Source organism: Perognathus longimembris, chromosome 2 (assembly GCF_023159225.1).
Source record: "Perognathus longimembris pacificus isolate PPM17 chromosome 2, ASM2315922v1, whole genome shotgun sequence".
NCBI lineage: Eukaryota > Metazoa > Chordata > Mammalia > Rodentia > Heteromyidae > Perognathus > Perognathus longimembris.
In genome coordinates, this window is record NC_063162.1 from 112,706,481 (window position 1) to 112,721,921 (window position 15,441).

General features: G+C 34.8%; 1 protein-coding gene across 6 annotated transcripts in view; it reads left to right on the top strand.

Moving 5' to 3' along the window:
• Positions 1-15,441, top strand: part of Dmtf1 (cyclin D binding myb like transcription factor 1) — a 43,348-nt gene that overhangs the window by 14,794 nt on the left and 13,113 nt on the right. For 5 of the 6 annotated variants that reach the window (XR_007210078.1, XM_048339931.1, XM_048339929.1 and 2 more), the window contains 9 exons: positions 1,511-1,605; positions 4,170-4,284; positions 4,878-4,954; positions 7,952-8,109; positions 9,342-9,374; positions 10,248-10,357; positions 12,523-12,751; positions 13,866-14,017; positions 14,861-15,070. Coding sequence is in view for 5 of the 6 variants with exons in the window: in XM_048339931.1 (XP_048195888.1) it covers positions 1,511-1,605; positions 4,170-4,284; positions 4,878-4,954; positions 7,952-8,109; positions 9,342-9,374; positions 10,248-10,357; positions 12,523-12,751; positions 13,866-14,017; positions 14,861-15,070 (1,179 nt within the window). In the remaining variant the exon portion in view is untranslated. The remainder of the gene's footprint in view (positions 1-1,510; positions 1,606-4,169; positions 4,285-4,877; positions 4,955-7,951; positions 8,110-9,341; positions 9,375-10,247; positions 10,358-12,522; positions 12,752-13,865; positions 14,018-14,860; positions 15,071-15,441) is intronic. The other variant, XM_048339933.1, reaches the window with a different exon arrangement.

Consider the following 15,441-nt stretch of genomic DNA (forward strand, 5'->3'; position numbering starts at 1 on the left):
TGATTCATATAGTACATACTTTGAATTCCAATGATTTACTGGAAAAGTAAATTCTCTTTGCTTCAAAGCCAGAGTATGTGACTTCATCCATGATAGAATGGGGCAAGTAGTTGTTAGAGACTTGTGCCATAGCTATTTTTATGTTTTATGTTATAACATTAAGCAAGATCTCATCATCTAGTGAGAAAAACTAGGTTTTCATCTTGGAAAATTGAAGATGTGTGTGTACTTTGTTTTTAGACTCCATTCCTTGTTAAATTGCACAGTAAAGTTATTGTGACATTTTATAGAAAAACTATTAATGTTAATAATGCTTCCAGAGGGGCTGGGGATATGGCCTAGTGGCAAGAGCGCTCGCCTCGTATACATGAAGCCCTGGGTTCGATTCCCCAGCACCACATATACAGAAAATGGCCAGAAGTGGTGCTGTGACTCAAGTGGCAGAGTGCTAGCCTTGAGCAAAAAGAAGCCAGGGACAGTGCTCAGGCCCTGAGTCCAAGGCCCAGGAATGGCAAAAAAAAAAAAAAAAAAAAAAAAATAATGCTTCCAGAAATGACATATGTAAACATAAAATATTTCTAATTTAATTATCTTTTCTCCTAATGGTTCATTTGTTTTTTAATTCTTTCCCATTTTGACTGTTGAGTTGAAATTCAATTTTAAACCTTGGTCTATTTATACAAATATAATTATGTACGTGTATATGCATGCATGCATGCATGTGTGTATGTACCTGGACTGGAAGCCTGAACTTGGGGTCTTACGGTTCTTTCACTTGGAGTTCTACCATTTGAGCCATACTTTCAGCTTTTTGATGGTTAGTTGGAGATAATAGTTCAATCTTTCCTGCCTAGGCTGGCTTTCAACCATCTCTGCCTCTTTGAATAGCTAGGATTACTGGCATAAGCTACCTGTATTTGGCAAATACTTGTCATTTTAAATCATTCCTCTCTCCAAATTCTTCTGATTGTTTCCTGCATCCCAGTGAAGCCAAAGTCTTTACTCTAACTTAAAGGCTGCAAAATCTACTAATCATGTTTATTCTGCTGTAGCAACATTAGGCCTGCTATTCTCATGAACGCTTAAAGCATTTCCCATCACAGAGTCTGTGTTTGGCTTTCCTTCTTGAAATACTTCTCCTGAAGATATTGCATGACAAGCTTCTTTAATAATTCTCTGTGCCAAATACTGTTCGTTTTCCCTAGCCTCTTGTCTAGAATTTCAAACACATTGACTTCTGTGCTTTTATATTTTCCTTGTACAATACCACTCTCACTGGTATGTCCATTGTAGGTCTTTATGTAATAGAATATAAGCTTCACAAAGGTAGGATTTTTCTGTACTTTATATGAATTTGATGTACAAGTAGTATTTATGAAACAGATGAGTATTTCCATGTGGGATATACTGATAATTATATTGGGAAATTAAGTGGTCATATTTTTGTGAGAATTTTTATTATAATTAGATATTGTCACTAATGTAGAGATGAATTACTGTTTTCTTGAAGTTTCAGAAAATGATCAGAGCTTTGAGGTGACCATGACTGCAACCACAGAAGTGGCAGATGATGATCTTACTGAGGGAACTGTTACACAGATCCAGGTATAGTAGATTTTTTTTTTTAACTGCTCCCAGGAAGAAGATTGTTTACATATGGTTTATATTTTAAAATGTTAAGAACATACTTTTTTTGGACAAAAACAATCATAAAATGAAAGATATCACTTAATAAGAATAAAAAGTTCAAAAATCACATAATTACCAGCGATGGAGTCTCAAATATACATCAAATAACTTTGAACAAGGATGGGGAAGATCCTTATAATTCATTCTTTGATTTTACCAAGTAATTTAAATAGGGGTTTTGCAAGCCTCTGACTCAATAGAATTGTTCCTTCAAAATGAGTTTTAACAAACAAATTTTTCAAATTTCAAATGCTTGGAATTTGACAATTATGTACTCTTAACTTTGCTATACACACTTATGATTTGATTTAGAACCTCATTACTGGAAGATTGAGCAATAGTCCTTAATATAAGACCAGTTATAAGGTTTTCTTGTCGTTATTACTGTTTGTAATATTTGCTAATAAGTTTAACATTAGGTTGCAAATTGAAAGCATAGTTAAAAAGTTCAGAAATAGCCTTCTTACTCTTTTATTGATGAAACTAGGTACACTTATTAGACATAGTTGTTAATATGCTGTGCCCCATTCCAATGAAGACAAACTTGAAGAATAACTACAGATCATATCAGTCCCAATCATACAGACCATAAAAGTCCTAATATATTCAGTATGTACTATATACAGGGCTTAGATATCCTGCAACTGACGAACTAGGTAGGTGAAAGGGAATATCAACATCGAGAGACAAAGGATAAAAAGACAAACGACTACAAAAGCAATACTTGCAAAACTGTTTGGTGTAAACCAACTGAACAGCTCATGGGGGGAGAGGGAAAGGGGAGGGGGAGGGGGGAATGAGGGCGGAGGTAATAACAAACAGTACAAGAAATGTACCCAAGGCCTAACGTATGAAACTGTAACCTCTCTGTACATCACTTTGACAATAAGTAAGAAAAAAAATTCATTTTGAAAGTAATAGCATGCCAAGTACAAGCTGGATGATTTTCATATTTACACACAAAATAGTGAACAATGGGAGAAAAATACTGTAAATATAATGGGCCTATACTGTACCTAGTAAGCTCATTTTATTTGTTATTGACAGTGTTGGAAATTACTAGTACCACTTAATTATTTTCTCACTTTATAGTTGTTTTCAATGACTTAAGTAATAATTGTCACACCTCGCCAGGAAAATTTGAGTTCTAAGCATTAGATGCCTAAAGCTAGTAGTTTATCAACATGACAGGCTTATTCCTAAGGTTCATGGAATATGTTCTGGCATATATTTAGACACTTTGAAAAATGATTATTTGATTCTTTTATCTGACAAAGAGAAGATCATCTAAAAATGTTAAAAGTTGTTATTTCATGTACAAAGTCCTTTGATAGCAACTATACTCCATCCTAATATATAACCGCTGTGTCATGGACCTTAGACATCAGGGCTCAGCTTTATAAACGTCTTTATCTTTAAAAAAAATGTATATATGTGTACATATGCACATATGTATGCACATATATACACATATATATTTGTTGACATAGATATAGAGCTATAAAAGTTTTTATTCTAGATCCTGTGATTTCTAGCTGAACTTAAAAGTACTTCATAAATACAATATGTTGCCACCTGTAGAAAAATGAACTAGTAAGAGTAGAGGTTCTTGTCATTGTGCTTTAGTTGTTCACTGATAGCTTATCACCTTCTGAGTAAGATAGGCTTCATTTTATAACTTTGTAGCTCTTCTCTTATCCTGGTTTGCCTATGATAGGCTCATGCCTGATATGGTAGCTACTAAGTTTTATTCATTTACTGGATACTCCTTTAGGCCAAGGTCAGTTGTATTAAAACCAGCTTTGTTCCTGCAGAATTGATATATATGTCTGTCATTGATAATGTGACCAGTGATGGTTACATTAAAAACGTCACTTTAGCTGCAACATTAACACTAAGTATTAGTATCATTTAGTTCTTTGAGAAGAACATATATAAATAAGGTTATGAAACATTCAGTAATGAGTACACTAGAAGCAGATAATGATTTTGTAATACCATCTTTAGATTTTGCCTGTTTATCTTTTTAAATTTCAAGAGAGTAAATTATAGATGACTTGTCTTTAAGTGCAAACCACCTCTGAGATATTACTCAGTAATAGCATCCAACTCTAGTATTTCCAGTTTCCTATCTGGAATGACTACATATAAGCTCATTTTACATAGGTAAATATACAACTATCATACTGTTTTTTTTAAGACAAGTTCTTTCTCTTTAGCTTAGGATGACCTTGAATTATTTTCAATCTTCTTGCCTCAACTTTCTAAGTATTAGAGTTACAAGCATGTACCACAATGCCCAGCTTCCTATATTGATTTAAGTAATATAGTTGGCCTACATTATAAAAAGTTGAAGCCACTATATCTAAAAAATGACATTTCCTTATTGTTGTATTAGAATCTTATAATGCCAAGTGTTAGAAACAAAGATGAATCAAGTTGTGTAGTTTCAAGCTGCTTTTTTTTCCCACCTTTTTAAGATTTTACAGAATGAACAACTAGATGAAATATCAGCCTTAGGTAATGAGGAAGTTTCAGCAGTTAGCCAAGCATGGTTTACAACTAAAGAAGATAAGGATTCTCTAACTAACAAAGGTAAGATGCTCTATATTTTAGTTACCAGTAGGAAAAAAAAAAAATAAAGGGCTTGGGACCTTTATCATTGGTTTTTTTCTAATTGAATTAAATTTCACCCTGAATGACTTGTTTTTCAATAATAATTTTCAAATATAAAGTAGGTTTTGTCTTGTTAATTTTGAACAAATGTGGCCTGGTGGTATTTAAAAAACAATACGGTTATCACTCTTGAGAGTAGAAAGAAGCCTACTAACTTTGGTCTGAAAAGCCTTTAGAAGCTTAAGTAACTTTAATTAACCATGGTTTTAGTGCTGTGTTCACAAGCAGAGCTGAAAAAGCTGCTAAAAACTCTGGGTGTTGTGTACATGCCATTTGGAAGGAAGAAAGTAAATATAAGTAATTGTTCTTAACTACTATACAATTCTCTTTAAGAATGTATTTATTTGGTGTCTAGATTATTACTTTTATGTTGCCCAAGATCTTTGGTAAATGATCTTTTGCCTATAAAATTCTTTAAAGAGGGAAATTTTTAATTTTCTTATTTTTATAAATCTTCTTTGAACACTTTTATACTCTGCAAAGATAAGTAATATTTTAAAATCTTTTTGAAGGACATAAGTGGAAGCAGGGGATGTGGTCCAAAGAAGAAATTGATATTTTGATGAGCAACATTGAACGCTATCTAAAGGTACTGCATGATAATTGTTTTTATGTTCACCACTTTGTTTACTGTTTATTGCAAAATTATCCAAATAGTATTACATATGATTTGTTGGAAGCCTTTCATTAAATTTTTAATAGATGATTGATAATAAGTTACAGCTTAATAATTCACAGGTCTGTAAGTATAGCATAATACTTTTTTTTTTTTTTGCCAGTCCTAGGCCTTGAACTCAGGGCCTGAGCACTGTCCCGGGCTTCTTTTTGCTCAAGGCTAGCACTCTGCCAACTTGAGCCACAGTGCAACTTCTGGCCGTTACCTATATATGTGGTGTTGGGGAAGTGAACCCAGGGCTTCATGTATACGAGGCAAGCACTCTTGTCAATAGGCCATATTCCCAGCCCTACATTTTTTTTTTTTGAGTTCTCACCCTAAAATAGTAATAAAGATTGCTTTTGTTACCACCCAGAGTTTAGGCAAAAATCTTCATAGCCTATCAACAACTTAGCCTTGTCTTTCCAAGTAGCTGAGAGCCTAGCCTATTTTATGCAATTTAGCCTGAGGGTATCTTCTTTCCACTTTAAAAACTCAAGATTATTTTAGTCTTCTTTGTTTTCTGTCCATTGAATGTAGAATTTGGGGGGGCTCTGAAGACAGTAACTTCTTGAACATGCAGTATATGCTTTGGGGGAAAAAAAAACAGCATCTTTTTCGAAAAACTGAAAACATGTAAAGAATGGTACGAGATTTTAGCATGAGTGATACATGGGACTTACACTACAAGAGTTCAAAATTTTTGCAAGAGTGAGGATTTGAGCTGGATCTAAAAAGGTGTAAAGCCTAAAAAGGACTGACTAGAGAAAACTGCATAAATGCTGATTAGCAAGCAATCAGAGATCAAAAACATTAAATCACACTAACCTAAATTAGCCCCTTTAACTTGAATCAGGTAATTTCCCCACCTGGACTTTGAAGTGAAGAACAAACAATTAGAACTTTATTGTGAAAGAAAAGAGAAGCATTAAAGCTCTCAAATTGTGAGAAGTTGGTGGGGTGGATTCATACTCTGCCTTGTGAAAATATTTCCAAGAGACTTATTGCTTATCCCCATATGAGGGTTCAAATAGTACATGTTTGAAAAGTATATCATTAGTAGTACTGTTTGGAGAATGGGGGGCAGGTACATTATTTAACCATTCCCTTATTACTCAATATGTATATAAATATATTGCTGCTTAGAATGTCCACATTTGTCAGTTAAGAGTTCAAAACCATAAAGTTTAAAATTCTTTATTACTTACTGGTGAAAGAAGATATTTTCACTGAGTTTATTGTTTTATAAAAAACACAAAATAGTAAACATTGAAAATGTACTCAGAAAAATACATAGCAGGGGCTGGGAATATGGCCTAGTGGTAGCGTACTTGCCTTGCATACATGAAGCCCTGGGTTCAGTTCCTCAGCACCACATATATAGAAAAAAGCCAGAAATGGCGCTATGCTTAAGTAGTGGAGTGCTAGCCTAGAGCACAAAGAAGCCAGGGATAGTCCAAGCCCCAGGACTGGCAAAAAAAAAAAAAAAAAAAAATACACTTCAAGTCATTTGTAGCCATGTACTGGTGGTGGCTTATACCGATAATCATAATTACTCAGTCTGTATCATGGAGGATTGAGGTTCAAAGCTAACCCAGGACAGAAAAGTCCAAGAGACTCCATTTTCAATTAATAGCACAAAGTTGGGCCTGGGGTGTGGCTCAAGTGGTAGATTTGCAACTATAGAGAATAAGCTGAGCACAATAGTGTGAGACACTGAGTTCAAAGGCTTAGGCCCCAGAACCAGCACCAAAAGAAAGGAGGAAAAGTCATTTGTGAGTGTTTTTCCCATATCTTTAGAAATTTTACCCTTTTGTTTCCTGTAAGCGTATTGATAAAACTAATCTGAAATGGACATGAGCTTGTATTCCTGGGATAAAGGAAACTGTCTTTGATTTTCCCATTGAGGTTATGCCAGCCCAATAACATGAGCAAGGAAATACCACCATTTTTCTTCTCTTTACTGTAGAGTAGTTTAAGAGCAGAGTTATATTTCTTTTGACTATTGGTTAGGATTTACATACTGGGCTTAGTGTTTTCATTATTGAAAGATGATGATAATGAATTTATGAAAATTTCTTGTTGGCCTATGGCTAGTTGATTTGCTATTTTTTCTAGAGTCATTTGTGGTAGGTTGATTTTTTTTTTCTAGAAATGTATTCATTTCATAAAAACTCAAATTTTATTGCCACAGAATTGTTCATAATGCTCATTTTATCTAATCTCTGAAGCTGTTCTACTTAGGCCCTACTTTTTTGATTTCTTATTTATGGTTGTGTTTTATTTTGTTGCTAGGAGTATACTGTTTCAATTTTTTCTTGCTGCTATCAAAAGTATAATTACTGGGCTGGGGATATAGCCTAGTGGCAAGAGTGCCTGCCTCGGATACACGAGGCCCTAGGTTCGATTCCCCAGCACCACATATACAGAAAACGGCCAGAAGCGGCGCTGTGGCTCAAGTGGCAGAGTGCTAGCCTTGAGCGGGAAGAAGCCAGGGACGGTGCTCCGGCCCTGAGTCCAAGGCCCAGGACTGGCCAAAAAAAAAAAAAAAAAAAAAAAAAAAAAAAAAAAAAAGTATAATTACTGGATTTTTGTATAGTTTGACTCAACTTATTTTTATGATTTTCTTCTTTATTGCCTTAATTTTTTAAATTTTAAAAAACACTTAACCACTTGAATATTTGCGGTATGATTTGATTTATTTTTGGAACAATTAAGTATTACTATTTTCTAAACATTTGAACATTTATAACTGACTTTTACTATCAATGCCATTTACTATAAATGCCTTTGATGACCTTTAACATACTATCAATATACTTTTTATAAATGCCTTTGATGACCTTTAACATTAAAGCAAGTTTAAAAGCATAGTGTATCCACATGCATTTTATCAGAAATCCCTAAATGAAAGAAATGTAACCCATTTAGGCACGCGGAATAAAAGATGCTACAGAAATCATCTTTGAGATGTCAAAAGACGAAAGAAAAGATTTCTACAGAACTATAGCATGGGGTCTGAACCGGCCTTTGTTTGCAGTATATAGAAGAGTGCTTCGCATGTATGATGACAGAAACCATGTGGGAAAGTATGAAAACTTGTAATGCTGCATGTTTTCATGTACTTTGGGGAACTAGTTAAGGAACTGTTAATTTTTTAAAGAGAGTAACAACCAACAGCTTAAGTGGAGACAGCTATGGATTATTTAATACTCAATAATTTGATCTTCCAGTTCTAGTTTGAAAATAATAAGGCCTCTTTTGGACATTAGACTTGGAATTGTTTTAATAATATTAGGTTAAACTTAAGTTTCAACTCACTATGACAAAGTCTGTTCGTAGGAAAGTAGCATAAAAAGTATAGTAGCATAAAAGTAACTATAAAAAATAGCATAAAAAGTAGTAGCATAAGTGGGAGAAAAAAGGGAGGGGGTAACGATGTTCAACAAGAAATGTACTCATTACTTCATGTATATAACTGTAACCCCTCTGTACATCACCTTGACCCTAAATTTTTTTTCAAGTGTAGAAGCATAGTGGTTGAAGATGTAGAAACTATTTTTAAAAATGTAATCATTGGTACCGTTCTGATTTTACAGTGTTGTATTTATTTGGTCAGACACCATTTTTGTAAATGAAACTAGAGTGGAAAATAATTATCTGGAAAACAATGGATGGATCTGATTTCTCTTTGGCAAGTTTAGGTGCTAGTAATATGATTTACTAGATACTACTAAGACTGAGCTACTGATACTGGTTTTCTTCTAGTTCTTCAGCAGCCTGGTAATAAAAATATACTTGAAAGCTGAAGGAAATAGATTGTTTTGTGACAGTGGGAAAAATAATTGCAAATAAGTTGACATTACAATTGCTCTGTTGAAATAGTGTCAGATGGCTGGGGGAAGTGAAGAAAATTTTAAATTTTTTTCAATGTCTTAAGAGAATTTTCCAGGTTTTTAAATTTTGTCATTTCCATTGTTATCCACAAATCTTTCAGAATAGCTATGATTTCAAAGTGCATAACCTACCTTTGAAATAAAATAAGAGCCAGGCAATATAGGAACAAATGTTTTAAACATTAAATATTCTTACAGAATATTAAAGTATGTATTTGTATTACAGCTAAAAGTAATGTCCCCTTTCTCTCAACAAAATAGAATCACTTATTTTTAGCTTTTATTAATTAACTTAATAAAATGAGTCACTGTAAGAATGTCCATATGCTAAATGATTGTAATAATGAGGTACCTAAATAAAATACTGACATATCTAAGTTTTTAATTCAATATTTTAATTCTTTTAAATGTCTCTGAATTTCTAGATATACACCTGGCGAAATTGAGAAGCTCAAGGAGTAAGTTTTAAATTTTGTTTTATTGATTCTGTTGTTTGCCTTTTGTCTTGTGATTTTAAAACATTTAATTTGAAACTGAGGCAATTTGTAGCAGACTGGTATAATTTAATCTTGCTGTTAAGCATAACTGGCTAGTTTAATAGCTTATCAAATATAGGGCTATACTATATGGTTATGCCCACAACATAAAATTTATCTCCTATTGTTAGTCACCAGATACTTCCTCATACTATTAACAGGGCTTCCAGGAAGATAAAATGGACATTTTTGGTGGCCTAACACTACACTTGGGGGATTTATATACCAACATTAAAAACAGCGTTTTGCTTCATAGCTTAATTTAAAATAGTGACTTGGCAAATATTTCACTAAATATCTACACTGATCAAGACTGCCAAATCTAAAGAAGCATGATTTTATTTCACTGAGTTAGAGCCATAAAATGTTTAACTGACTTTATGGATCATTAAAAAAAGTGAAGGTACTTTTGTTTATGGTGTTAAGAATCTGTGAAGCTTTTGCACATGTCTAAAAAGCTTGTTAGGAATGTGCTCAAAAGGGAAAAATTTGGGGCTTGCCTGGGAGATTGTATCAATAACCTGAGGGGAAATTTGATCTTTTTTCAACACATATCCAAGTTATTTATTTCTTCTCTGACCCAGGAAAAGGGCAATTGCTGCCTGTTTTTTTTTCACCCACAGACAACTGTGGACCCCAATAAAAGGCCACACTTTCAAACTTTGGCTCTCAAAGTATTGCTGCCCACAACTTCCAAACCAGTCAAATGGGAAGAAGAAGAATGAAGAATAAATGATGAAATTAAAAGGGAGAAAACAGTTGAACCAAATGCTGATTGGCAGACTCTTGTTTTAGGCTCCGGATAAAGCATGGCAATGACTGGGCAACAATAGGGGCGGCGCTAGGAAGAAGCGCATCTTCTGTCAAAGATCGGTGCAGACTGATGAAGGATACTTGCAACACAGGTACTGTGAGTGCACTGGCAAGGTTTTTTTTTTTTTTTTATCACTGAGCTTTCTAGCCCATCAGATACTGCTTTCTCAGTTGGAAAAATAAATTGTAATTTACCTAAAGGTGAATTATTTCCTAGTCTTTACCTTTTTTTCAGCTTTAAAAGGTAGACCAAACTCTAGTCCTTTGTTTTTTGCTTTTATATAAGGTCACACTAGTCACAAAGAAACAACATCTATTCCATTTCAGAAGATTTAGGTTTATCATGTCACAGTTTTTAGAAATTCAAAACTATGTCCCAATAGAGAAAGTATTTCTTTTCAAGACATATATACAAGAAACAAATTTTATTTAGGCCCATCTAATTGAACTTACAGCAACAGAAGCTTATTATTCAATTCAGGTTTATGCAAACTTCAGTTACAGACAAGTCACAAAATAGAAGCTATGTTCAAAGGTTTGTATATATTTTATCACAAATTCAAAGTATACTTTTTCCATAAAATAAACCTGTAATTATTGGGATTTCATTTTCCCACCCAGACTACAAATGCTTGTAAATGTACACAAATGTATGGATGAGGGTAAAGCTAACCTATGTCACCAACAATAAACAATATTTTGTCTCTGCCATTGTCACTTAACCTTTGAGTTTCACCATCATAATTCTCTTTTTGCCCTAACAATCCAAGTTCAGAACAATTAAAAATATCGAAGTAGCCCTTCAGTTTAACTTTATTTTCCAGGCATATAATTTTTATCCTTATATCTTACCCTACTAAACAAGACTATTTTGTCTCTATCTATTACAGTCACCATTACTGTTACCAGCAAGACAATGAGGACATAAATTTTACTAATTCTGTTATTCTTGGGCGTGGCTAATTTAATGAAGTAGGGATGGAAGCTATACTTTTAGGATAAGACATGAATTAATATGATGCTATTTTCATATACAGTGCTGTGAGCACAGTGCTCCTTTTGATACCTAATTTGGGAGGACACTACTGTTCTGATTGCCAGCTGAAAGATTGATTTACTGGCTTCCTTTTTGTGTTATGACATGGCTTCTGGTGAATTTCTCCTGTGTGCCTCGCCATGAACCGCACTCTTTGAATGTTTCCTTCATCACTCTTTTCTGCTCAAACTCCATTTTTTAAGAAATGGAGAGGAATATTTAGTGTTACTTATTAGTAGACTAACAGGCTCAGAAAAGTAAAAAAAACAGGAATAAAAATGTGTTTGATTACTTGTTTCAGAATTTAGTACTGTTTGATCACAGTACTTTGAACTTCAGATAATGATAAAGATTATATAAAGCTAGTTTTTACTCAAATAAGTGAGAAGATATTGTTGTATTTGTACCTCATTATCTATTCTTGTAACTAGCCTCTTGAACTTTCCCTTTTACAGAGCAGAGAGTCTGAAGGAGTTGGTAGGAAAGCATTAATTTCTCTGTACAAAATCATCAATGAAGCTCTTCCCACTTTTTACACACACACACACACACACACACACACACACACGTATGTATATGTAAAAGACTTGGTAAAATTATTTGTGGTCAGGTTTAGAGTAAAGGTCTTCCCAGTAAGCTGTTTTACATATAAGAGACTTGACATCACTTGACAAAATTCTTTGTAGTTATGTTTTGGGCAATTGAACTCTTAATGGATGCGTCCTATCAGTAGTTGGAAATACTGTACTGAATCATCAGTTCTATAAAAGTAAAAAACAAAAAAAAAAGCCAGGCACTTGTAATCCTAGCTACTCAGGAGGCCCAGGCAGGGAACACTTACCTCCAATTAACCACTCAAAAACCGGAAGTGGTGCTATGGCTCAAGTGGTAGAGGGCTAGCCTTGAGCTGAAGAGCTCAGGGACAGCACCCAGGCCCAGAGTTCAAGCTCAGTGGCCGACAATAAAAGAAAAGGTCAAAAAAGTAGCAGGGGGCTGGGAATGTGGCTTGGTAGAATACTTGCCTAGCATGCATGAAGCCCTGGATTCGAGTCCTCAAAGGCTGGAAGTGGTGCTGTGGCTCAAGTGGTAGAGTGCTAGCTTTGAGCAAAAGAAGCTTAGAGACAGTACCCAGGCCCTGAGTTCAAACTCCAAGATTGGCAAAAAACAACAACAACAAAAAATAAAACAGCAGTGGTAGTCTGGATGATTTCCTTCTTTCAGGGAAATGGACAGAAGATGAAGAAAAGAGACTTGCAGAGGTGGTTCATGAATTGACAAGCACTGAGCCAGGTGACATAGTCACACAGGGTGTGTCTTGGGCAGCTGTGGCTGAACGAGTGGGTACCCGCTCAGAAAAGCAGTGTCGTTCTAAATGGCTCAACTACCTGAACTGGAAACAGAGTGGGGGTACTGAATGGACCAAGGAAGATGAAATCAATCTCATCCTTAGGTTTGTACTCTATCTTTCAGTGCCAAGACCTGATTAATTGCTGTAAAAGTCTCAATTGACTTTCCTTCTTGGCTCCTAAATACTTAATATCTGAAAAGCATCCTTTCCTTAGAGCCTTTATTCATGATCTAAAGTATTTCATATTGAGCTCGTTTGTTTTGTGTTTGTTCCTTTTTAGTGGATTTAGTGCCCGGGCAAAGTACCAGATTGAAGGCGTGGAGACTGAAGTCCTCCCTATATCCACAGAACAGGTATGGCACAGGCAGTGACAGTGCAGCTTTTCCACTGTCCCACCAATGTGCCTCAGTCCTAGATACCCTAGTGGGGACATGTTTAGAGTAAGAGGCCTATTCAGTCTCCATAGCCTTCAATTCTTGGCTACTATGCTTAAAATTGCCAAGATGGGGGTACATATACTTTCAAATTCAATCAAATCAGTTACAGCCCCCAAACATAAAATTTCAAATTCAGTTATACACAAATCCAAGTATTTTGTTCAGCCATTAAAACTCAAGGACCAAACAAGCAAAAACCACGAGCAAGAAAATATTTAAGATACCAAACTTAAAGGCCATCAATGTGGCTACTCCCTGAAGAGTATCAAAACAGTTAGAGCCGAAAAATGAGACTTTTAAGCCCCTATATTTCATTTACTGTTGTGTTGGTTGTTTATTTTAAGTATAGTTTTCCCTATTTCAACCGTCATCTTTTAAATGGCCTTTTTCTGAACAGTTTTACAAATGAAAAAGCTCAGAGATAGTAAAGGCCCATACCATGAAATACTGCAAAGCATTTTACAGCTAAACTGTTCTTTATCTGCTTCTAACCTTTAGCCTGTTCCCTTTCTTTACAGTGCTTCATCTAGTTCTAACCATGTTTCTACCATTCAGCTACTACTTATATCTTTAAACAAAGTCTGTTGCTGATAGCATTTTAACTCATAGCTCTGGAAGGTCTGTGTACGGAATCCTTTCCCTCATATAAACTTAACATAGCATCTCATTGATAAGTAAAGGCTCCCTTTATTTCTTGTGTCATTGTCGCCTATAAGAAGAGGGGTTCTTACTGAGAAGTAAATTTTACACCTAACCTGTGCTTATTTTGTAACCTATAGGATAGCAGAACTTGATGTAGCTGATGAAAATGACATAAACTGGGATCTGTTAGCTGAGGGATGGAGCAGTGTCCGTTCACCACAATGGCTTCGAAGTAAATGGTGGACCATCAAAAGGCAAATTGCAAATCATAAAGATGTTTCATTCCCTGGTAATGTATTATTTGCTTTTTAAGTCCTTTCCTTGCTGTATTTATTTCTTAAGAGTTAAGGGTTAGAAGTTCTTTGCCTCAGAAGAAAAGACATCAGAACAGATTTTTCACTTAAAATTCTGCCCTACGTAATTGTCCTTGTTTTCATAGAGAAGAGTTAATGTGATTTGTGATTCCCAAGGCCCAGAAGATGAAAATATACACTTTACATGCAAACACACATTCTTGTTCTTTCACATAAACTGTGAAGAGGAAATATACTTCATGTTATCACAATCAGTCTCATTCAAATGAACACAAACTTCCATTTTTCAAAGAAAAATTAAATTCTAAAGAACTTTTACTTACTGGAAATGATTTTTTTTTTTTAATTAAGCCCTCACCAAATACCAGTGGCTCATGCTGGTAATCTCATTTGAATGCTGAGATGGTAAGGATGGTATAGTACCAGCCCAAGAAGTAAAAGTCTAAAATCCTATCTCAAACAATAGTGGGAGTTGTGTTTGCCTAGCATCCCGTGTGTGGGAGGATAAAATTGGTGGGATTAAAGTGGAGGACTTAAAAAAATCTGGCATATACACATCTATAGCCCCAGCGACTCAAGAAGCTGAAGCTAAAGAATCATTTGAGACTATCTCCATCTCAAAAAAATAATTGATAGGATGGGTGTCTCCAATAATTTCAGGTCATGATTTTACTATTTTTATTGTTTTACTTTGGTAAGTTATCACATCCAAAATGAAATTATTCCATATACTTTACCTTTCACATTTTGTCCCTTGTTGCTTAGATGGTAGTCTACTGAGAGTCAATGTTCTTTTTTGTCTACCCATTTCCCTTCAGTCTTAATAAAAGGTCTTAAACAATTACACGAGAACCAAAAAAACAACCCAGTGCTTTTGGAGAATAAATCAGGATCTGGAGTTCCAAACAGTAATTCCAATTCCAGTGTACAACATGTTCAGATCAGAGTCGCGCGCTTGGAAGATAATACAGCCATCTCTCCAAGCCCCATGACAGCATTGCAGATTCCAGTCCAGATTACCCATGTCTGTAAGTGTTGGGACCTCAAGACTCCTTGTTATTGGACCTGTATGCTATGAATGGCTCTGATACTTTCAGTCTTCTAAGGTGCTGATTGAAACTTGCCCAATGATGAATTGGATGGCATTAAAGGCATTTTTATGTTTAGTTAATATTTGTCCAAAGTAAGAGAATGTGGCAGGCTTGGCCATTGTAAACTACGGTCAAAGATGTTTTAACATCTTTATAGATTTTATAATAAAAGATTTAATTAAATCCATTTAAGTAGAAATCAAAATTAATGGCTAATAGAAAACTGCCTAAAATTATACCAGAGAAAGAAATGAGTTCACAAGGTGGCAAATAAATAAGTTTACCAAAGCATACACAGTTGAGGATAG